At 30.6% G+C, this 26,362-nt stretch overlaps 1 protein-coding gene across 8 annotated transcripts; it reads right to left on the bottom strand.

The window, feature by feature from the left end:
• Positions 1-80: 80 nt before the first annotated feature.
• On the bottom strand, positions 81-24,873 carry LOC134231756 (beta-1,3-galactosyltransferase 1-like). Of its 8 annotated transcripts, XM_062713720.1 has the most exons (4): positions 22,248-22,403; positions 18,051-18,128; positions 4,944-5,011; positions 81-1,541 (listed from the first exon to the last, which is right to left on the bottom strand). In XM_062713720.1, exons 3-4 carry the CDS (start codon positions 4,959-4,961, stop codon positions 528-530), a joined length of 1,032 nt encoding a protein of 343 aa, XP_062569704.1. In that variant the 5' UTR covers positions 4,962-5,011; positions 18,051-18,128; positions 22,248-22,403; the 3' UTR covers positions 81-527. The 8 variants fall into 8 exon arrangements, with proteins under 8 accessions (XP_062569704.1, XP_062569702.1, XP_062569703.1 ...); XM_062713718.1 differs by lacking the exons at positions 18,051-18,128; positions 22,248-22,403 and adding an exon at positions 24,738-24,873; XM_062713719.1 differs by lacking the exons at positions 18,051-18,128; positions 22,248-22,403 and adding an exon at positions 24,734-24,867.
• Between the last annotated feature and the right edge of the window lie 1,489 nt (positions 24,874-26,362).

A 26,362-nucleotide genomic window follows, 5' to 3' on the forward strand; every position in this document is an offset into this window, starting at 1 on the left:
TACAGTACAACCAATCAATCTTTGTTTGATTGTCTAGTATACTATATGTATCCAAAGATGAACCTCTAGATATTCCAAACTCTGTAAAATATTTTTTTTTATTTCGAATCATTAATAAATGAAAGCGTCTTTACATCGCAAATTCTAACAATACAAAAGAAATCAATTTTATTGAACACAGCTGAGCAGCATAATATAAACTCAAAAGTAAGAGAAATCAAATAAAAAAATGTAAAAACTGCATAGTTTTTGCATAAGCAGTAGGAAGCTAGACATTCATGTATAAGGTTAATATAAAATCACTCGGATTGCTTTAAACAATACTTCAACTTTGTATAATACTTAATCACATAGAGATCTAAAAGTAACAAAGCACTTCAACTAATTTTACAAAGCACCGCTGTTAATACATGTATTTTTCTTGAACATAGACATTACATTGTCAACCATTATTTTATCAAGCTAATTAAGATAAACGATTCTTTTCTTATATTGCAGTTATGTTTTATGTACATGTACGTGAATATCTATAAGAATATGTATCTAAATAAATCAACTAATTTATATATAAAATCATAATCTACAAGTCGGCAATTAGACCATCTATCTTGCAATTCCAACCACATTCTTTCAATTTCCGGAGGACTGTAATGATGTCCAGTTATTTTGTACCGGAAGTTCTTTCCACACGGCCCTTGGTCACGGTATCCACAGCTGAATCCTAAATTTCCATTGGCTGATGCCCCAATATACTGTCTACACAAACCAGTAATATACACATCCTCAAATATGAAATACGGAACTTTTTGTGTTGCACGGTAAAGGTTTTGTATAATATCACCACTTATTAAATATGCTGTTCCGGCTAAATAGTCCGGATAATAATCCTCTTTGTATTGCGCTCTTGACACACTCCATTTTGATATTGAATGTCTAAATGGAGATGACCCCGTTACCTTGCATCCACTTATTGCATTTTTCATTTGATGTTTCTTTAGTTCATCTAGGAGTCTAGGAAGATTTAAAAATATATCATCGTCTACTTTAAGGAGATATTGCACATCACGACAGTGCATTGATGCCCATCGCAACATGGCAATTGATTTCCTTGTTAAATTTTCATAAGTTTCTAAAATATCTTCAAATATAATATCATTGTAAATTTCACTTTCCGTTACTGCAATATCTTGGAGCGCAGCGTTCGTACTTTTTCCTAACAAGAATTTTAACAAAACAGTCGTATGCAAATTAGATACATTTCCCCATGTATTTCGTATGGCGTTTCTTTGTTCAAAATTAGCTACTGCACTTGGCACAACCATCAGTAGATACACATATTTATCCTCGCAGGTTATTGGAGCTATCGACGATGTCGTGATGATTCCCGAGCTTATGTAAGCTTGGACTAGTTTATAAGATGTTTCCCTGATGTTTTGCTTTACTCTCCGAAGTGGTAAACAGATTATGTAGGTAATGATGAACAAAATTATGATCCATTTGGATACCGTTATCAAAGTCTTTAGCCTTGATCTCAGTGTAGCCTGAAATGAAAATAGAACAAAGAATCTTTATTAATCGATAAAATTTTAAATGTCCACTTTTAAAATCACGTACTATTCTTTGACACACTCCTATTCCAGTATTTTATAAGAAAGAAAAGTTCATGGAGATAGGTTTAAGTTTATGAGAAGCATTACATTTTGATAAGTTAGCTATCATAACCTTTCAAATCACTAAATAAATTATATTTCGTTTTTTTTTTTTTCTAAAATTGTTTTCGGCTTTAAACTCTTAACCAAACAAGGAAGTCATGGACGTTGTTTCATTGAAAAGTGTTCCCTTAAAGTGCTGACTCAGTCTCATTAAGAAATAAAAACAAATATCAATCACAGTGACTGCATCCTTCATGTACCAAGTACATGTATGAGGTATCTGTTGTTTTAAATAAGATTTAGTACAAATTCAAAGGCCAAAAGAAATATTTATGTAATACTTAGAAAAATCCTGTCAATAGTCATTTCTATGTTAGAATGGTAGTAGGGGTGCTTTTTTACTCCTTAAGTTTAAATTACCATATTTAAATAAATGACCGGTCGACAGGGAACACTCACGCCTCCATGGCACCTGATCCTATCTCTGATGTTTTAGAGATTTATATAATTAAGAGACCTCTGAGATTGTTCACGGTTCGTTATAGCCATATATTTCATGATCATGAGAATATTTTATCAAGATAAAAACACTTTAACAATCTCGAAAACACAACACACAGACATACATTTATAAACATAGAGGAAATAAGATTATACTTTTAAGTGTTCTCTGAAGCGTCATTGTAGAAAAAAAAGATTTTTATAAACTTTACTTTAACACTCTTTATCAACCAAAAAATAATGCTAAAATATTGAAAAAAAATCTGAAAAGTTGTGCATATACTTTTTTTCAGACGTGGATTGACCTGTGTATTTTTAGCGCCATAATATTCTATTTTTTCATAAGTATTGGCGTCTGAGGCAGTACTTTTTATGTACACAAAAGGACACTCTTACATGTAACAACACTAAAAATTATATTTTCGGGGTTTGAAAAAAATAATATGGCATAAAGAAGAGGTTTTCTTTAAGTTCCCTAGTTCATTTTTAAGCCGGATTTATTATTCAATGAGCAATTACCGACTATTCTCAGCCTGTTTGAGGAATAAAGTGCTGACCGCTTAACCACTAAATTAAAGTTACGTGTGAAAATATAGTACTTTTAATCTCAGTCGCTTTTCAGATAATACACACTCTAAGAAAAGCAAGAAATATAAAACGGTGTTATATACGAGGGTTGTCCCGTAAAATCGTGGACAAGTTGTCTAGTTTGAAAAATAATCATCACTGTGTTCTGAAATTTTCACTACTCTTTAGTACAGATATTATGAATATACAGAGCAAATTTCAAATAGATATATGCATAAATAAACAGATTATTAGATGTTATGTTATGTATTGTATCGCCATACGGCGCACGGATGATAACGTCAAAGTGTCTAAAACAGCGTCACGTTTTATCTTTGCTAAAATAAAGTTGGAGAAGTCCAACTTAAATTTAAAAATTCTATTAATTCACATTCATGAATGTCTAAAACCAGATAAGAAACTCAACTGGCACACACATGCAATCTTTTGAAAATTCATTAGCAAGTTTTGGACAGTATCCTCAACAGCATTCAAATAACAGAGAATCTCATATCAACAGTCGACAATGACAGCATCTTTGCTATTACAATATCAGTTTGTCCGTACATTTTGTACTACCTGAGGACTCAATCAAAAAGACTTTGCTAAAAAACCTTCCATTTCATTTATATTCTAAAGATCTGGTGATTTTTGTCATATTTTCTTTCTTCTGTATTCATTTAAAGTCTCTTAAGGTGTCATTACAACATCCAAATCTAACTGAACTGCTCTCCGGTGAGCCGTAACGTCATCAAAAATCGCGATTTTTGCAGTATTGTGTTTACCTTTTTCCTATTTCGAATGCTCGGGAAACTGCCAAAAATTAACCAAATGCCTTGAAATTTTTATAAAGACGACAAATTGATTAAGGAATCGAATTATGATACTTTTCATCCTATTTTTATGTATTGAAAACTTTTATTACGAATTAATTCTTGTGTATTCTCTAATATAACCTTGTTTTTTTTTTACCGTGCGCCGTAGGACCATACTATGTGCACGTTCAAGCATAATAAAATCTTTATTTTTCCCTATATATTATAAAAAAAAAATAATGATGCACTTAAATATGATGAATAACATTCATTGAAAATTTCAGCTTAATGCGCCCATTACTTTTCGAAAAAAAACGCTTTGTCCACGATTTTACGGGACAACCCTCGTACGCAACAAAACATTAGTAATGACTTTGAAAAGATAAATTCAGACCGGGGTATACATAAGAAATTAAAAAAAAAAATATTTCAAATTAGATGTTATTGAAGCCCTTATTTTTCCTTGATACCACCATCATCATCTTTTTAATTGTTTGTATTTCATATTTTTCCATTTTTTGAAAATTCCTTTTAATTATCTGTCGATACAATGTCCATGAATAATTCATAGAGAGGGTTCTTAAACACGCATGTGTAGGGGTTTTCATTTTTCTGCAAAATGAATTAAATTTTACTTAGGTAGATGAATTAAAAAAAAAAATCTTCAAAAAATAAATAAATAGAATAAGAAAAGATGTATTACTTGGTGATCTTAAAGTTCTCAATATAACAATAAAGCCTACATATTACTCTTTCTATCATGTCTACTGTAAATATATAGAGAGAGGTTATTTTTTCAGGTTATTCCCTATCTCACTAAATTACCAGGAAGTTTATGTGATATTGTAAGCTTGAAGTATTTTTTTAAAATGTAAAGTATACCCTTTAGACTCTAAACTATAGTTACTATTCAATAAGACTAGTGATTAATGGTCTGCAGAGTTTGTGTAAGCACTTTCTCTTAATTAATGGCTGACAAGCAATTAATTCTTTTTACCACATCTCGATTGACTAAGGAAGTCGACACAGTGTGTTTCCTTTGTGGCCTTTGGCTCTGAATGATTTCTACGGCTTAAAATAAACCGAAAAACATCATCATATTGAAAAACGTAATATTCCCAACGTCCTTTCTTTGTTAAATTTGCGAGTTTTAAAAAATCAAATAAATGGGAAATTTTGGCTACAGTTTGAAATATATATCCTGAACGACATTTTTTTTACGACTGAGGAAAAGTCTACACTTATATGTTCAAATGAAAATAAATATTTCGCCTGAGAAATATTCGTGATTAAAAAATGCGATTCAAAAATTCGCAGATATTTCTCGCAACTATATAATGTTATTTTGAGTGTTCAAACTACAAGGAAAGAAAGAAAATTAATGTTTTCATTTTTATTTAATGCTTACCTTTCGTATTTGACCCATTATGTCGAAGACATACTCAGAATTTTTTCAGCAAAGCAATCAGTTCGAACCTGCAAGGTAATAAAGATTGATATAAAAAATCATTCCTATACAGATTTTGTCAATTTTTTTAACATCACAAAATGCAGAGTAATTATATGATCATTGTATTTTATTTTCATCTTGTCAATATATCAAATACTAAGACAAACGATTCTTGAAATATTCTAACAGAAAATTCTTTCAAGACAAAATTCTTTTGAAGCATTTTAAAAATGATATTTATAAAAAAAATATCTTAACCTCCACGTAAAATTAAGAAAGATGTTTCCTTGGGGGTATTTATTTACTGTTCGCGTATTACATTTTGGCTGTGTGTTCTTTTAGAGTTTTTGGCGGAGAGCAGCGTCCGCTAATTGAAGTACAACGTAAACGCAAAACGTCTCGCACATATACACATTAATAAAAATAATAAGAGATGCCCTAAATCAAATCAATGCTAAATTGCTCAAAAATCGATATCCGCCAAATATCAGTGTCGTATCATCGTTTTTGAAAGTGAGAGGGGGGGGGGGCAGGTCTACTTACCTGAAAAAGTTAAGAAGCAAAAAAAAGACCAAGCTCTAAAATCCTATTTCGTGGGGGTGGAGGTGGGTAGAGGCCTCCCCTGGCTCCCTGTTGCTACGTGCCTGAATATTTTACACGCTTGATATAATACAGTATATTAAAATTAAAACTACATGTATCGGGGACGTGACTTCTTGAAGTAATATTTGTTATTTAAATATAAATCATTAAAACTTAAATAATAATTTCCTTAAAATAAAATCGATTTGCAAAGTCAAGGGAAAAAAAGGAAATTATATACCAATTGACGTCACATTCCCTTAAAAATTGATACGAAACTGAATTCTCGTGATGTTTTAAATTCTTAAATGGCTTGATCTTTGGAGTAAAAATGTTATTCACCTTTGATTTTTTTTTCTTTTTTAAAAAAGGAAGCTTTAAATAATCTTTGAATTTTTTTATCGTATCTGTTCGTTTTATTCATATTTTGATATTAATTTATTAATAGTTTATTTACGAGGGTTGATCCAAAAGTAATGTCACAACTTCGATAAAATTGCTTCTAGTCGACGGAAATCAACAAAATTTTTCACGATTGAAGCTATATTTTATTACAAATCAGTCCTGAAAAATTCAAATTAAAATGATTTAAAATTTTCAAAATATCGAATTATATACAAAGTGCAATTATGGTAGTCGCCGCACCTAAATAACATCATATTTTTTATGATCTGAAAGCAATTACGTTATTTTATTTTCAACTAAAGACTAGAAAATGTCCTGAATACTAGTATTGGGCGATAAGACGCTTTTTAGATGCTTTTTGATGTGTTATACACTCTAAAACGTGACGTTTATTTGTGACGCTTATGTGACACCACATATATTTAATATTTAAAACGCCTATAAAATAAATTCAATTAAATACTCTTAAATGAAATTTTAAATTTTTAATCTTTTAAAATCTTTTGGTACATTAAATTTGATAATAAGACGCCAAATATTAAAGATATGGACACAGTGACATTACTTTTGGATCAACCCTCGTACATGTATTCATTCATTTGTTTCTTTTTATGCATGCATGTGTATTACCTGGTCTGTAATTGTACATGTAAAAGGGGAAAAATAGTTTTATATTTTGAAAGAGAGTTTTTGTCTTCTTAAAGCTGTTAAAGTCTCTGTCATTTTTTAAAAAAATGTTTTTACTTCTTTAAACTTACTATAAACAATTGACAATGGAAAATTGATCACATAACCCAGCATAATATTTTATCACTCAAGAGGAGAACTGGTTAACATTCCACAAAAAACTGACATTGAATATCATTTTTATATCTTTTAAATTGGTTTAAAGAATATTTGTTTTTTTGAGCCTATATATTTTTTACAGAAAATCTAAAAATAAATAAATAAATAAGCAACGCTTGAAATTGCATAGTTAGAAACTTTTTTTTTTGCTTTTATTTTTTATATGTTACATTGGAATTTTGAAATTAAAGAAATTTAAAATTATTTCTTCTTACAGATGGATTTGTATATTTTAAATTGAAAAACTTTTATGAAAGAAAAAAAATTCTAAATTTTTTAAATAATATGACATTCTAAAAAATTAAATACATGTATTTATACATTCTTCTATAATAATCAAAATATTACAGCATGCAGTAATAATAAAATAATAATAAAGTACATGTAAACATGAGCTACCTGCGATGATTTATATAATTCCAAACAAAGGAACATAAGATTCACACGATGTTCATAAAAAAGATGTGTCAACATAAAGCAATAAAACAAGCGACAGTGCACACTGTTGAATCGATAAAAATCAAGTCTTGTGCGGTACGCTGAATCAGGGTCATGCTAAGAGGCAGTGACAGCTGCCCAAGTACAAACTCTAATTTTGTTGTCGTCAAACAATCGGAAAATTGAGGCAGTACCTACAATGTTCTTTTTTACAGTAACACTCACCTTCTGTGTGTGTTTTTGCTTTTGTTATCCATTTTCCGTTTTAAGAAAATGTAAAATGAATGATTATATCTTTAATTATAAGCAATATATTTTTGTGAGGATGAGAAAACGTGATAGCGGGCGAGGTCAGCCGAGACTATCATCACTTTTTTTTTATCCGAGCCCAAATGCTGCTTATATTTCAAGACAGTAACCATGTATTTTTTTTATCCTGCAACATCTGATTTCCAACACGAACTATTTTTAACTCAATTTAGGCACATACAAAGATGCCATAGCGTAAGCATTGCAATAAACATGATGGCACAATGTTTTGCGAACGTCGGAATAGAATCATTTTTCTGAGGGATTTTTATTTATTTTTCAAACACGATAATTACATGTCAATAAAACCCTTACTGTACATGTTCGAGGTTTTATTATAACATTGACCGAGGAAATTTAGGTTTATTTAGTACAATTTATAAGTAAAGTGCACTGGGTAGTTGCAGAATAAAATATATTCAATGTTTTGTATATATATAAACAAATTAAAAAAAGTAAAGGAAATACTTAACAATAGGATCTGGTATAATGTATGACTTTGTTCAAATACAATTTTATCCTCAAAAGAAAAACAATGGGTCAGTGGAATAACCTACGATATTCTTGCTGGAATACTTGGACTCAGTATAAATCCAGAAATATAAATTTATGATTTTTTTTAGCTTATTTCCTATTACTTAAACAGTCATGTGTATTTTTGCTGTGACAACAACCATAAAAGGAATAAATAATTTTACTTTTTTTATATACATGTATCTAGATATTTAATGTTCTTTTTAGACATTCCATTTAACCTTTAACTTACAAAGTTACACGTAATGAATTTCCATGATAATATCATTAAATGTTATTGAATGTATTGATTAGAAAGGAAAGAGTTGTTGAACATTTGCTAAGTCTCTGCATTTTATCTCAAGGAGTTTCTCATGATTATAGACATTCACAAAGCCAAACGAATGTAGGTTTAAATACATGTCAGACAAAAGCCCCATTTATCCTGCCCTAGAAAAAGTTTTTATCTTAATTGTCTGTTATGATTAATTTTAGGGATGGCAATTTGTAACTGTTTAATCAATAATTCGGTTAGATCAGTAAAAAAAAAAATTAGAAAATCTGTTATCGATTATTCAGGAAAAAAAATTAAATGTCTTATTTTCTTAGAAATTTAATTAAGACAATTTATACAAAATAAATCTTAATGTTGATAAGTTACAAGTATATTGTTTAAGAGATTTATATCAGCTGGTCGGTCAGCAGGGGATGCTCACGCCTCCATTGTACCTGATCCAACTTCTGGTGGATTGAAGATCCGTTTATGCTCTGCTCTAATTTTGTATTGTTTGATGGTCTTATGAGCTCCAATACTGTTCGTTATTTCCAAGAAATATTTGGAACAGGTGCAGAACAGTATTCAAGCTAAAAAAACATTAGATAACAAAAAATTGGAGCAGAGAAAAGTCGGACCCCCAAATAATTAGAGATTAGGTGCAATAGATTACCGCATCCCCTGTCGACCGTTTACATCCGCGGCGTGTGCTCATCGTCATGATCGCAAATTAACGAAAAAACCCGTCGACAATTCAGAGTGTAAAAAATGGCCTAATAATTGGCATGAAAAACGTCAATCATCATTTGACTTAGTGATAAACTGTATATGCTGACAAGGTCATTGGATCGACCATAGAATTTATAAAATTGTGCATTTTAATGAGACTGCTGATATTCTTGTTTCAGCAAATTGTCTGTCGGTTATATACAAATTGTATACCTCGTTTTAGAAATTGTTCATATTTAGAACACGCTCTTGCTTATCGGATCATTTGAGAGCTACTGACATCGTATATGCAGATCACAAAAGTATATTGCTGCATGAGTAAGGAATGTTGACATTTGAAATTAAAGTTAAAGTCATTACGTTTTTCATCAAGCTTAATTTTTCATTCATTAATTAAAGCTCTCAACTTTTAACAAAAAATGTCAGGAAAAAATGTTTTGATATCATTAATCGCTTCATCGGTTGGAACGTCATGCGGTTATCCAAAGAACACAATTTCTTTTCGATTGCCTTCCCTAATTAATTCAAATTTATTTTTTTTTCCGTAATCAGTTAATCTATAATTAAAGCCAATTAAATTTAAAATTCAATTAATTACTGTGTACTTTCAAGAGGCAAAGCAAAAAGCTCCTCGTTATTTAATATCGAAATCAAGTCACGAATTATTACAAATACAAGACAAGCTTTTGACAAACAAATTGAAAAAAAAGTTACCAACAGTCTTGTCTCATTTAAATCATTATCACTGGCAGATTTCGAGGGGGCCCAAGGGGACAGGCCCCTCTTTTTTTCCAAAATGTACATAAAATTTGATATATGAATTTTTTTTTGTCTGTGACGTGCCCCCTACCCTTCCCTCTTTTCAAGGTTCCTGGATCCACCACTGATTATTTTACAGATTCCATGGTTGATTATTAAGTGACCTTTTAAGAGAGTGCAATGCATAATCAAATTGATTGCTGACTGACATTTTTTATGCATTAATCTGCTGAATTAATCAAGGATACGTTGCGTAGTCAAAACTCATATAAAACAAAGGCCTCCTATGAAGCAAGACATTTTTGCTAACAAGGACATTTCAACGACCATAGAATTAACAAAATGCTGTCTTTAAAAGGGGCTGCTTAAATTCCTTTAATATCAACTTACATATATTTGTCTTGCTTTGAAAAATTGATCGAAGTCTTCTAATATATTAATAAGCATGCACTTGAGTAACCAATAAGTTGAGATACATTAACATAATGAACAGGTGATAGTGGAATATTATTACAAAAAAAAAGGAAAGTTGACGATGGAAGAGTTGAAGTATTCTCGTTTGTCAAACAGGTTAATTGCTAATTGGTGATTATCGTTCTAGGGTCAGTAAAGCATCCATATATACGAAACATATGTGGCAGGACTCCCTTAGGATGAGTAAATTAAATATTGATTAAAGTTATTTGCAAGACTTTTGGAGTAAAAAGCATGTAAATAAATGTGCCAGTAATTAAGATGACATCAGATTACACAAACTGATTGGTTTAGACATCTTGACCTATTTGTGCTATTTTGAAAAATAAGAAAAAATAGCCATTTTAAGTCAAAATATAACGTTATAACTGGTCGCTAAGTTGCATGGATAGAAAAGTGAACCATTTTAGCTTTCTTTTTTATAAATTGTCTTTTCTCTGATTTTCTTTGATTTTTTTCTTTACAAAAGACAAAATATTGATTAAAGTTGGTTTAGTCTTAAGACTTTTATTCTTAGAAAGGAAATTGACACACCCAAGTTTTTATAGATTTATAAGCGGTAATTACTAAATGGCCCTGACAGATTATTGCCGACACAATTAGAAAGAAAAAATAGAAAGAAAGTGTCCACAAACAGATTTATTTTAACACTAAAAAACGATGTCCAATGAGACTTTGACACAAATGTTAATAATGCAGGTGAACACATGTTAACTAACAAAATATATGCCCCTGCTCCCTTTTTACTCTGATTCAATATATTTCTTCTTCCATTGAATTTACTGTGTTGCATATTTTACGCGAAACACTATTATTTGCGGTTATTTCGCGATTAAATATCGCAACTTCACCAGTACTCTATAATTACCAACAACGTATACACGGCAAAAATACACACAACTTATTTGAATCACCAATTCGTGCACAAACTGTCGTACATATTACATATAAGACAGTATTAATAGATGACTATTGAAAACAATACGTCTGTTCCAAAAAACTAATAATTTACAATCTCACTTACCTTCCACCCCCATCCCTAAAAAAAGGAAAGTACTTTACAAAAAAAGTACGATTTTTTAAAATATAAAAGCCTTGATATTCTTTTATTATTCTGTATTTAACACATGCACTGAAGAGCAGAGGAAATTCTGGAAATTTGCCATCATATGTGTCAGTTGATCATATGTGTCAGTTGATCAAATTGCCGGTTAGTTTTAATTTTTTCAACAAATTAAGCATTAGCAAGAATTAAATGGTATACGATATGTTTGACTCACAGCGCCAACATAATTTTAGCGGATATGCGGTCCTGGAGAAAAGATAAACCGCTATATTTGGTTAATATTTTGATAATATTTTTTTAAATGAAACTAGTGGGAGTTTTCGCTTCATGGAAGAGTGAAAGCATTTTGTATGTCTTTGCGCTTTCAAGCGCCGAGTCCAGCAAACTTAAAGAATGTAATTGATACGTGCCATACAAGGTGAAGCAAGACAATATGTCCTAATTAAGAGATAATTAATGGCTCTGCTCTAAAAAAAAAAAAAAAGAAACACGGTAGATTTGCTTGATAAGAGTTTACGTTAGACAGAATTTGTTTTCTGATCATCATGGATGTATTTTTACTGTGACACACACATAGCATTTGCATCGTTTCAGTGACAGAAAATTTATACTGTATCTGGCACGGCACAGTAAAACAGCTACATGTGTAACGATGGCGGTCACTAATGTTTAATGTTTTGTTTCAACTATCATTATTTTATTGCCCTATGGTGTAAGGTCCCTGTGTCTTCCAGACAGTTATTGCAACTCTGTTCTGTGGACCTTTTTTCGAGATGCTTGGATATTATGTTTTTATATTTGGGAGTTGTACGTTGTTTGATAGGCGTTAACAACATTGTCTAGGAAACTACTAGAAGGACTGTTTTGGTACTGTAGAAGAAATATGGGAACATTCAGATTGTCTGATTTTATTTACTCCTTATACTAAAAGTTCAAGGTTTTGTATTTTTCTCTGAAATTAACTAAAATCGGTTCTAACTGTAATCGAAATATTTTTACTGAAAACCGAAATATTAATCATTCCCCCGTTTGATTCATGACATGAGAATATAATGAACTTTTTGGGTTGTTTTTATTATCTTACAGTACAGCCCTCACTAAAACTCACTAAACCGATTCACGAACATTGTAAAAATAGGTTTGGGCTAGTAAAAATAGTTTGAAAAGTAGCCAAACTGGCTTGTAAAAAAAAAACTAACAGGTACTTTTAGAATTGTTTTCTTTTTACATACTTAACCATATTGACAAAATCAAATCGGTATGGTCTTTTTGATCAAAAATATCCCCTATCTAATTCATATAACACGACTTCATAATGCATTTATCCATCAAAATGATCGGTTTTTTTTTCTCCAATTCAATTTCTTACTTCCATTGTTTTTGGGAAAAATATGCAATATCCAATTAAATTATTTCCGATTATTCAATTTACTGAGGAGCAATGATTTACATGCATTATGTGCTAAAAATTATACTAACAGTGAATCTGAAAATTCACTTCCTTTGAAAGAGAAGTCCTGTGCCCAGAAAAGGGAAAATGTACAATATTTTGTCAGAAAAGCTATAGAGATAATCTTTGTTGACATTAAATTCATTCTTTTTCATTATTACTGATTCATTTTATGACTCAAGAAGAAAACGGGGAAATAAAGAAATGTTTAAGATACACAAAGGCTTTTTGAGATTTTTGTCAATTCAGCAATTTTTTGGCTAAAATAAGGAAGTTAATCACTGCTTTATAATGCATGAAAAATTCTTGCTGATTATGACATGATTTTCTAATTCTTTAACAATAAAGAAACATAAACACTATCCCATGAGAATGTTCCGTTATTAAAGCTTCTGATTTGATCTGTGACTACCTGCACATGAAATGAGCAATAAATTACTGACAATTGTGGAAATTCTCCACTAGCCACACAGAGGTTATCAGGAATTAGACTACAGGAACTCTAAATTAAGGGAACGAGATCTAACAGGTCACTAACAACCATACAATAGGATCCGGAGGTGGATCTTAGCTCTTGCCATTTTGTCGGGAGATATTTCTGATTCAGAATTTAACCTGTTTTTACTTACTCTTGAAATTTAAACCACCTAAATACAGAAAAGAACCCCATATTCTCTTGAAAATGCATTGGAAATATGGCTAGGTGCCAGGTATCAAAAGCTGAATCTCGAAACTGTCAAGTATTTGTAGATTTGGCAGAATGTACTGTGTAATTGGGTTTTCCCTCTACCGTTATAAGAAAATTGGTAGTATTTCAAAGGATTCAGTTGCCATCTTTTAGGCCAATTTCTTTGAAATCTTGCTAGATTGTGTTTAAAATAGTGTTCACAAAATCTATCTCAGATCTGATATTTTGCTTGGTTCGGGCATTATTGAAGGAAGTGTAGAATTGTGCTTATGAATTAATAACATTGAAGGACAAATGACTATAACTTTTGAATAAATAGATTTTTTAAAAATCTGAGATACCTTTTTAAGTCCAGTTTTTAGTCTGGAGGCAGATAGGTGTCAATGAAAAGTGTTTTAAAAAGTTGATTTAACTATATTTATGCTCTTGAAATTTAAATCAAAATAAAAATATTTGTTAAATAAGATGAAAATGAAATTTCAAATAATGGAATATAGATAGCAAATTAATCAAGCTTTTAAATGCTATATACGGTACTAATGATATATTTGATACTGAAAATTGTTAAATGGAATAAAATGATACAAAATAAAATATGAAATTTCATTTTATATATTATTCACATATTATTGATTTATTGGTTTTTAAAAATTTCTTTGGGCTTGTAAAAATTATCATAGCAAATCAACTTGCCCTACTGGTTAGTTTCTGAGGAACGTTTTCGTGAAGGCTGCGTTAGTTGTTTTCATCAAACATGACATACAATGAAGCGCATAGAAGTGGTAAAATTTTCCGTTCGAATGGAACGTTTTGAGCTATCTTTAGAACGTTTATTGTCATCTTATGACACGCCCATTTCTTTAGAAATGGATAAAACGGTCAATTTGTTTATTCGAATACCTGTAGAACAGGTTTTCCATAAATATAAAAGCCAATCAAATTGACGGTCTAAATAAACACCGAGTAAACACGTGTTCGACCGAAACATGTGTTGTCGTAACTTCAATAGACATGATAAGTTCAAAGATATGTACATATTCGTTGCAATTTATGTTTTACAGAAGCGGAGAGTCTCTAACTCTCTCTTCTTATTTTTTTCAAGCACCATTTCAGTGTAACTCATGCTGCTTGTCGCGAAGATTGGGGTGTCCTAAAACATTACGACGAATATTTCTTTCTCGTTTCTAAAAATATGGGCGTGTCATTGTGTTGTAATTGACGTTCAAAACATGACTCAGAACGTTTCGTCCAAACGGAAAATTTTACCACTTCAATGCGCTTCATTGTAAATCCATTATATTACATATAATAAACTACAAATAGCCGGACGTCCGACCTTGGTTCTTGACGTTAATAGTGATGCTAGTGAACTATGATGAACTTTATCTAGACAAACAGTCTGGCAAACCGATTAATAAACGAAGCCTTCATCCTTAAACTCTTTGTTTACGCACAATGCTCATATATTATTCGGTACATCGAAAGTTTGGGAATGGCATTCAATTGATATTTCTTACTGTTATGAAACATTAACAGGAAAAAAAACTTCTCTGCATTATAACTGAGGGGGTTTTAATATGCTTTTATTCTACAATGACTTTTGTAAAAAAAAAAAAATAAAATAAAAAAAAACTTTATAGAGAAAATAGCGATTGGTATCTCTCAATACGTCGACAAGATATTTCTCAGTCGATTACAGTAAGAAATTTTTGCAAAGATTTGTTTACTTTTTTGATATTCGACAATATATCTATTACAAACTTCTTTATGTTCTTGAGCTAATTGTTGTACAGATTTTTGCACTCTTTCAACAAAATACATAATTAACCGGTTAATGAGAATTATAGTCTTGGTAAATTCTTGCAGACTTCAAAAACTTTCGATCATTAATTGTGGACATAACTTACCTTTTAATTATCTAGTCTGGTCAAACATCACGAAGAGACTACATGTACTTACAATTTATTTATCAATGTGAGGTTGTAACCAAAATTAAAAAGAAAAAATGATGACCTTGCCAAAAATTATTACTAAATAAACTATCATTTTTTTAAACGCTGCAAGAAAGAGATAAATGACGTCAGCGATTTTCAAAAAAAAAAAAATCAAAATCAATTTCCCTGTTACGCTAAGAAAATCCCTGAACTAAATTGATGTTTAGTTAATCAAAATCAAACATGCAGTTTGTAAAATATTCATACAGAGTGATGCAAGTGTTTTTAAAAGAAAAAGAAAGCATCGTGTTTAAGACGATAGGGTATGGATGAAGGAAATATATCAATTATAGAAATGATGTAACAGAACCAGAGCGACGACAGACCGATATCATATTCTCAAAAGCTATTATATATGCACAAAACAAAGATTAGAGACATTATACATTTGTCACGTCATCACAGTTTTAACAAAGTGGAACAAATTAACGTTTATCAATACACACTTTTATAGTTTTAAAATGACAAACAGAACTGTTTAAAGTTGAATTACAAAATGAAAACATTAAATACTTTGTTTTATGAAATATGATTATAGGAAGGTGATTTTAAAAAAAGGCTACTATCATGCTATTTTTTCACTTAGCGGATTATCACATATTAATTGGGAGAAACCTTTTAACAAGAAAAATTGGAAGCATGTTCACCCATCTTTTGATATTTTGATTTATTTAAAACTTTTTTAATGTTAAAAACTTCAAAAACTGGATTGCGAAGGTCCAAATTTAGTTAATTACAAACAATACACTAAATGATTGTATAACTTCTTAAAAATAGCATGAAAACAAGAAAAAAACATATCCGAGACGTTATGAATTGTGTTTTATATTTCAAATTATGACTAAATATTTTACCTTATTGAGAAGAAATCTTTTTTAGACTATATGTAGTGCTTTTTGAAAGAGGTAAAGAAAATGACATCCTAAATTGTTCTCGCAGAAGTAAATGATTTCGTTAATGATATTTATAATACAATGATCATCAAGGAAAATTCCAGAATAAAAATTGGAAAAAATGGAGGAAGCAGGAAATCCAACAAAACCGAGCTTGTGCATTTGAATAACATACGCTTTGTATCAGCTGATCAAAATCTATCAGGAAGTGGACTATCTCACTGACAGTATAAATCTGAGCAAAATCTTCATGTCATGGAAAGATACGATGTAATTTGCAGTTTCTAATACAGTTTTAGCACATTTGTAAAGGATAAAATTATCGCTAAATTAATTTATCTTATTGAAGCAATTGCAAGGAGAATAGAATTCAGATAGAGAACCGTTTGAATGAGTTAATTAGTAATTATAAATTTCCCAGACTGTATAAATGTATTAGGTAGATAACTGTTAACAAGGTTATTTTTCCATCGTGTTATTTTCACCGATTAACACTTGCAAAAAATGACCCGCTTTAGATTGCCCAATGTTTTGCACATAAAATTTTGGAGTTTTTGTCGAAATTACCCAGTTTTACATTTGTACACTAGCAACAAAATCAAAAGCGACGAAAATAAAGAGGAGGCAAACATCTTCCTGTATACAGTATTTATGAGAATCTTACGCATATTTTCTAGTTTAAAATTGACTTAAAAATTAAAAGATGACATTATTTTTAACAAACCACATGAAATAAAATTTCACACATCAACAAAAAGAATGTTTTATATATATATATATGTATATATATATATATATATATATATATATATATATATATATATATATATATGTATATAACAATTTGATCATTTCAAGTTATTCATTGTTTAAAATCTTGAATAAGGCAGCCTGACATGATTTAGACTTTCAAAACAACACTCAACCTTTCAGCGTATATCATACATATATGTATAATTCTAAGTTGCTGAAAAAAGTATAAAACCTTGCCTTTATAAAATAAGGATTAGTCGTTTTAAGAGGTTTAATTTCGGCCATTGTGCACAACAACTGTACTTTGATTCATGTACATTTTCAGTATTTGTATTCTAGCAGAGCTGCATTCAAATTTGCATACAAAAATACAATGACATTATTTAAATATACTGCGTTTTGGATCTGAATAAAAATATTTGAGTATGAAATTTATTTAAGAAATTTTAATAATCGTGAAGACATCAGTGATGTTTAATTAATGCTCTTTTTCGACAATCTCTGTGAAAATCATCGGTTAGGAAAAATGAAACAGAGAAGATTCAAGGAGGTACCTATATTATTTTAGGAACGTATTATATAACTTTATTATTTTCATATAAATTATTACCAGCCTTAAAAAGTAGAAAGAGCACATGAATTGTTTTAGACTATGCCTTTTGTTTGATTTACATATATGAATAATCCGACCTTTTGTTTTACATAAGCGTCACCTCAAATAACTCTGTAAGCTCTAACAATTTTTCTTTTCAATGTTACTGTTAAAATGATTTGTTGTTTTATTTTTCATTCCGTAATATATGCAAAAATTAATAATAGTAATCTTAAAGAAGTTCATGCATTTTTTTTCTTCAAATTACAAAATACAAATGCAAAAGAAAAATGAACTCACCACCAATTTTGATGTAATAGTTAATACTGGAATATGCAGTGAGGTCAAAACTGACACAAACCACTGTCCCGCTGAAAACTAAATCCCAATTATTCGAAACAAACAGAAAAGGTTAGTAAAAAAATCATGAATGAAAGTACATCCAGACGTTGTTTCTTTAAATTTGTAGATAAAGAGGTACAAAAAATGGAAGCTGTGTTATTCAAAACAGCTGCTATACTTAATTCATCTTGCAATGTTACAGCGTGTTCTTTTAGGCATTATATAAAATATGGATATGGAATTTCAATAAATCTTACTAATACCACTATTCTTTTTTTAAAGTATTCATATCTTTGCATAACTTTGTGTAATTTTACAAATGTTGTTATAGCAAAGAGTTCATTAAAATATCATACGACTGTGATTACATATGAAAATGATTGTGTATATTTCTTTTATTATGAGGCTTTTGGAGACTTTTATAAAATCCCCATATAAATTATAAATTAAAAAAGTTATTTTCGTCGAAATTTTCATTTCAAGACATGCTGGCGGGTGGAATTTCAATTCAAATAAGTTTTCTTTATGAAATCAGGTAGGGTAAAGGCCACTTAATTTCTTGAGCTTGAGTCAATTGTTTGTTGATATCCTATACACAATTTGTATTCAATGTTTGAAGTCGTAACTTCACTTTTGTATAAATCGAACGTGGAAAAAAGAAAACAACCATACACTTTTCCACATACAGGTAAATTCATCATAAAGATTTAAGGATTAAAAAAGAAGGACATAATTGCATGGATAAAAATAATATAAAATTTTGAAAAAGATGTAACCAATGGAAATACTGGCAATAATTATATCTAAATAGCTGTTTATATGTTTTAATTTTTTTCTTAATTTAAATATAAAAAAACAAAAAAATTAACAAAAATAGAAAAAGAAAACAAAGAGAAAATAATTATTTTAAGTTTTTATAAATCGAAAAATTACGCAGGTACGATAAGACTTCCCAGAGAATATTGCAGTGTACTCTGTGCATGCACTTCTCTGAACTACAAATGTGTGACGTCATAATTAAAAAAGACGTCAAGTCACTACAAACTTGAGCTGTAATGAGGGGGAGAGTGTCATAAACCTTACATCTTATTTCAATCTGCATATAAAGATGCAGAAATCTAGTTTAAAATAAAGATGTTTTAATCATTTTTTTTAAAATATAATGTATCCGAATAATGTAGATAGCTTTGTTCTATTACTCTTGTGTAAAAGTCAGCGTGTTCAAAATACATACGAAAATATACGTTTGACATTTACCCTTATTTTTACTCGTGGATAGAGGCAGAATTCATAATATGTGTATAAAAGGGCCTGGCGCAGGTCTTTACTGAGGATTAATTTGAGATGTTTTGTGAAAATCTGTAACAGGAGTATCCCCTCTAACTGAATCTTGCTTGGGAAAAATGTATGATGGCTACTTTGTTTTAAAAGAGATGACGATATTGAGCGGAAAATATCCTCAGATTTGTCGGTAAGTTGAAGTCAATGTGAAATATTTTGTATCAGAGCAATAGTATAACTTTTCCGACGTACATTTCGGGTTATCAAGGACGCAACGAGTTTATTTACATGACAAAAAATTATAAATAATTGTGTCAGGTCTATAGGGCTGCGCCGAAGCGATTTATGTGAAGCACTTCAAAAATGTAGACATGAACGCCACGTGGTCTTCGAGGTCATGTGATATCGTAACAAATATTTTTATATATAGCCTAGGAAACTCTCTGTATGAATTGGCCGTATTTAGGTAAAAACTTAAAAACAAAACTTAAAATCGACCTTGCAATGCAGCGTTACGTTTTAAATGCAATTAAAGCTATGGGAAGCCTTAACAGTACTGCGAAATTGTCAAGTTTATCACTGCAAAAATTGTCTTCAATCCTCACAGCAAAGTTCCATTACTAAAGCAAACCAAACCTTAAATCATGACATATGTATTCTAGTTGTTATCGACGATACAGTAAAGGGAATGGGGTGTCAATTCAAAATAGTTTAATTTTGGTTTGCACATGTTATTTGATTGGATAAAAAAATTAGTCTATATTGTATCATCTGGGTTGACTACGTCACAATGACAAACGTGAAAAACATATCAATCCGCTTCACGTTACGTTTAAAATATGATCAATTTGAAGACGTTTGTAAGGAAGAAATTGTTTTCTATACTTCATGATTGAGAATTCGCGGTATATAAAGCATAAAGTGCCCCAACCTAGGTTATACAGGATAACTTGGGTTGCAATTTAATTCATTCCTTAAACAGATTAGGAGAAGTAAATATTGGATTTTCGATAATTTTATTCACAACGTTTTTTTTTTTCTGGGAATGAAATACATACGGGTTCTTTTTTCATAGACTGAAGTAACTACAACTTAAACTTCAATTTTAAAGCTGACAAAGCCATCTTGATCGTTAGAATGTAAATGCAGTTCAGCAAAATAATAAATAACATTTCATGTAATTTATATATGTTTTATTTTCTTTTACTAGAGAAAAATTTTTGTGTACGTGTTTGAAAATCGATTTCTAGACAAATTTTATCTTTAATCCTACCATGCTTGTCATGTGGTATAGTTAATAGAGAAAAAAGACGCTACAGTAATTTAATGACATACAGAAAACACGCAAATAACGCATCGGCTGTTATTGGATTAAACAATTTCGACAATGATGAACCAGGCAGATCTTTTGTATATAAAATATATTGATGGCAAACGGAGTTATGAGGATATATCATTTAGACAGCTAATTGTCAAGTTTGCCTTTCATCTGTCAAAAATGATTTCTGTACAGTTCCCACAGGAGTTTGTTTACTATAAGCAGATATCTTTAAGTTACAGACAATGAATGTTTAAGTGTGTATTACCCTCAAAAAGAGTAAAATCTTGGCAGTACTCAAAAAAAAAAAAAAAAAACAATTAGTAAAAAATGAATCAAGTCCTTTCATATAAATTACAAAAACAAAAAAAAACCTTATTATATTCTGTTTCAAACTTAACAAATGATAATTATCATTTTAATTTCACTTGAAATAATCAAACAAGGCTACAATAATTTTTTTTTTATTGACTTATTCAAGGTTTTAAAAGTCTGCAGACAATTTGAAATGACATATTTAAAAATCAAACATTCTTGATACCACAAAAACTTACAACAATGGCGATTATAGAAGCGAGGTGTAGAATCGGTATAAAATTTACATTTGAAATAATACCCAAAAGTGAGTATGGTCGACAATGAAAAAATTAATCTTAACTTATATATATATCTGCCTGTTTTGCATTTGTGGGTAAATTGAATAAAGAATACAAGTACAATTAATCTGGGCACTGAAATTGAGTGTTATAAAATCGTAATCGGTTCACCGTTGTCAGCGGAGAATAGCTTTAAATAATGAAATTTGGGTTACATTTGTAGCAACACATGCAGACGACAGAAATGCTGAGGATAAACCACTGGAATGCGTCGAGTCTAAAACGTGTTACATTCCGACTGTTTGGAGAAAGCGTGCGAATGAAATATTTATTTGCTGATTTGCAACTTAGATTTCTTTTCTACGTATACCTTATATGCATTCGTAATATCGTAATTCATTTTTTTTTTTGAAAAAAACATAAATTTTTGCTACGTTATCAAAGAAAAACATTAATTCTTTTGGCAATTTCTTTTTGTTTTGTTTTGTTTTTATGATAAATGATATTTTTAAGATATTTACCTACTCCTATTTGCATGATTAACAGCTTAAGCATGAAGGTTGAAATAAAGTACGTTTTAACAGACTTTTTTGTTTTGAGCACAAATGCAGGTTAAGCATTTTACATTTCCCCTTTTTTACGCAGGAACAATAGGAATCTTTGTTTTATATCTATCATATTCTGGCAAAGCTGTCAGTGAACCAGACAAACAAAATCGATATTTTCCAAAATAGAGAAATTTAGCCCATTTCGGCTAACTTTGGGATGCATTAATATTTCTTTTCCTTACCAAAGATGCATTGTTTCCAGAAAAAATATTTATATATTGTACGATTACTAATGTGCTTATTTAAAGGAAGGTTACAAATATCTTAACTCATACGGAATAAATAATATTTTAAAATTCATTTCTTGATCTTTAGCGTTTTATAAAACATTATGAAGAAAAATCAAGCCTACCTTAGTATTTTAAGTAATCGCAGATAACCTTCATGGAATTAAGCTTGCTGAAACACAGCCCTTGCTTATTTCCCAAACAGATGACACAAACACATGATGCAAATGTTTCACTGAAAATAACAGGCTGAGTGCAAGATGGCGAATATCGGTCGTCTGCATATTGGGAAAGCCCCCAGATCTTTGTGACGCAGTGGAGATTCAGATTCGCCAAATTATTTCTAACATTTCCAGAAGATTTTATTATTCAATTTAAAAAAATATATATATATATATTAAATAAACTCTTTCTGTGGCAAAAATGTAATTTTCATTGAAAAAAAAACTGTTAAGTCACACATCGGGGAAAAAAAATTGACCCGCTTAAACGCCCCATGAATGTGTATGCAATAAGGTTTAATCTATGTAAGGGTTGATAAATATAAAAACAATCTCAAGAACATTTAACGAGTTATTTACTATTTCTACCAAGGCCATCAAAATAGTGAGAATTACCATTACGGAGTTAACAATTGGCTTGATACATACATAATTATAAGTACTAAATGTTAAATATCTTTGGGGGATTCGTTTATCCGATAATTAGTTATCGTCAAGGAAGCTGTACAAGTCATAAATTCGTGAATATTAAGACACCTAAGCAATATCCTTTTTAATTATACGATATAAATGTATATGACTTGTAAGAAAAGTCTTATCTTTCTTCCACATGTTCCATTTATTTCAGATTCTATGACAACAGTAATTATATGTAATTTGCTATTAAAAAAAGAAAATATTCCAGCTGTATAGAGCATCTTTGAAACAAAACATAGATTTTACATTATTTTGGTAGTTATTGAGATTTCACATCATGTATACTTCTCACCTCCATCAGTGATGCAGTCTGTACACAAGGGGAAATATGATACACTATACAAAACACAGTAATAAAAATAAATAGATCTGCTCAAAAAGCACAGATGATACAAATTCTGATATTGTAGTATCGATAGATAAAAGGCCAAACGCATAAAGGGAGTTATGTTAGCAAAAAAAATATCGATATGAGACATGTCGAATTTAAGGATGAGTCATTCAAACAACTTAATTTCGTGACAAGCTGCTTCGTCATTTTTGTAACATTATTTCATATAAATTTTCACATAGTAATTCTTTTTTGCATGCTAGAATCTACAGAGGCCCTGCATGAATATTCTAGTAGTGAGCTACTAAATACCAACAACTTTAAACGTAAATATGAAAAAAAAAATGTAATTGTAACAATGTAAGACTTGTGAATCTATTTCTCATCTAATTACAATCACGAAAATCACGGGACAAAAACAATTGACGTGTAATCTTCAGTAAGCAAATGGCTTTAAAAAAGCTGTCAATGAAGCTCAATCTTTCGTTCTTTACCCTAACAAGAAAAGTACTATTAAAGCGAAATATATTAATTTAACTACATGAACTTAAATTTGTATTTGTATCAGAATTTTCGCAATAGTAAATGAAATATATGGAAATAACAAGCAGTATTCAATTTTAAAAGTCCATTAAATGATACAAATATTAGAGCATGTCAAACACGGACCTCTAAAACACCAAAGGTGGGATCATGTGCCATGGAGGAGTGAGTATCCCCTGCTGACCGATCCCACCTGCCTAGTGCACATTGTCATGAATGTTAAACATTTGTTAGGGTCTAACACCGGTGGTTTCTTCAGACAATTAGGTCTGTGATAATTGAAATTAAAATAATTGATAAAATCTGCCCATGCATGCTTTTGTCAACCGACAGTTAGCGATAAATTTTTCAATGCATGTATAATAAGTTGAAGGACGGGATAGGAAAGCGAAATAAAGGATTGATGAAACCATGCATATTTTTTCATGAAGCGATGTTTTCGTTGGATTTTTTAAACACTTGCCAAAAAGGCAAGAAAAAGACAGGAAGAACAATTTGAAAGAATTATATTCATTACGTTTGAATATATGAGGAAAGATTACACCATATATTTGGACCTCCGTGGCATTGTACATGTAGATACGCATTGAAATTGGAGAACTGAATGAACTTTCTAAGTGTACAGAGACTGACTTCAATCAATGTTTAATAAGCAGCGTACACAATTCACTTTAATGTTACATGTATATTTAAACGCTTTTTAACAATTCTATGTTAAAATAATAATGCGGTTTTTTTCTTCTCTTTGACTATATCTATACAGTCAATTCAAAAGAAATACATTATTTTTGATTCGGAACATATTTCTTTTATTATTTCTTTTATTATAACATCCAGTGTAAGGAAAAATTTCAAAAACAAATATAGAACCAAAGGAAGTTATTAAACTATAGTATTCATATATTTATTGGACAATTCTTTAAAGTGGTCTTTTTATCAAGTCATTATAAAGGACAAAGACGTTAGCTCATTAGAATAATGTATGCTGTTAGCGCATTACCCTTGTACCTTTTTGTAAAAAAAAAATGTTAATACTTACCTACCTTTGTGTTTTTAGCAAACTTTGTGAAACATAAAATCCAGTTGCCGTAGGACTATCGCATATTTTCCAAACAGATGACTAGAACAACATTAGGCAAATGCATTAACTGCACACAAAAAGCCGTGTGCAAGATGGCGAATATTGGAAGGCACGATGGGGAATCCCCAAGACTTTATGACGCACTATAGATGCAGATTCGGTAATTTATTTTTAATCAATCTCATGTTCACTGCGCTCAACAAGAATAGAAGAATAAACTTAATAATTTTTTTTTTCAATTTTCAAAAGCAAGATTCGTGCATTTTTTAAAAAGTAAAAATACAACCTTCCATGTATATACTTGACTCTCTATACATTCAAGAAATATACAAGATTGTTCATTGGCTTAACTATAGAAATATACATTTAAATATAGACACAAACGGGAGAAACCGGGTGGAGGGGCGTTTGGAGGGGGGGGGGGCAATATACTCGAAAGTGCAGTAGATACGGGAATGTCCAGTTGTAGATAGTTTGATCTACAAAGGTCTAAGCCAATTTTTGCATAACTGAATAGGAAAAGGGAAATGCCTAAGAAATAGTTTGGTAAAGAGTTCTATAATAATTCAATACATTTTAAATTAACTAAAAATTTCTGTGATGAGGTTATCTGTTGGATATTTTAGCACAAACTTTGAATGGGTCGGTATGAAAATAATAATTTATTATACTGTGTATCTTAAAATTAATTTGATGAAAATATATGAAACGTGGTTTATAAAGAATAATTTTATATCTGGATTACCTAAAGTCCATTAATGTAATTTAGATGTAGGGATCCTTTCTACAAGAACTTACAATATCTATAAGGTTGTATGAATTGTAACATTGAGAAATGATATTAAAGTTTAAGAAAAATGCGTATATTTCTATCCATTTTACAACTGATTGATTGATTGATTGATTGATTGATTGATTGATTGTATTTTGTTTAAAGTCCCTCTCGAGAATTTTTCATTCATTTGGAGACGTCAACACTTGTCGGTGGAGAGCTGCAAACATTGTCCTATTCTCAGCACTTAGGGCTATTGAGCAGGAATGGATCTTTTTCGTGTCAGCACCTACTGCTACACGGGGCCTCATCTGAAAGACCGGTCTCTACGCCCCACAGTGGGATTCGCGACGTAAGGATCAACTGCTTACTTCGGGACTCTAGAGCAGGCGTTTTAACAACTGAGCCACGAGGGTGACCATTACAATTGAGGATTTACATGTATTTAAAATTTTATTATTGAAATGATTTTTATTTTCCTCCAAAGGTTTTTAATGTTCAACTACCAACTAAATTCTTTCTATAAGAACAATATTATTTAAAGGCACATATGCCAACCCTGCTAGAGTGTCCATGATAATTATATGATTTAAGTATCAGTCACATTATCCAGCGATGGGGTATACGATTAAAAATGATGCGGTTTTTTTTTTTTAAATGGCGTGGTTGCCGGCCGGAAACCTATAGTAATCGGACGGTGACTGGAGCCATTAGACAAACCGGTGGGGGTCATTGGTAGAAAATAAGTTGTAGTTAAAATTCAGCGATGTCTCCACCGATGCCCCACATTGCTCCTCATCGGCAACCCATCATTA

The sequence above is a fragment of the Saccostrea cucullata genome, unplaced genomic scaffold, assembly GCF_032062105.1.
Source record: "Saccostrea cucullata isolate Sc308-1 unplaced genomic scaffold, CSIRO_AGI_Scuc_v1 ctg170, whole genome shotgun sequence".
NCBI classification, from domain to species: Eukaryota; Metazoa; Mollusca; class Bivalvia; order Ostreida; family Ostreidae; genus Saccostrea; species Saccostrea cuccullata.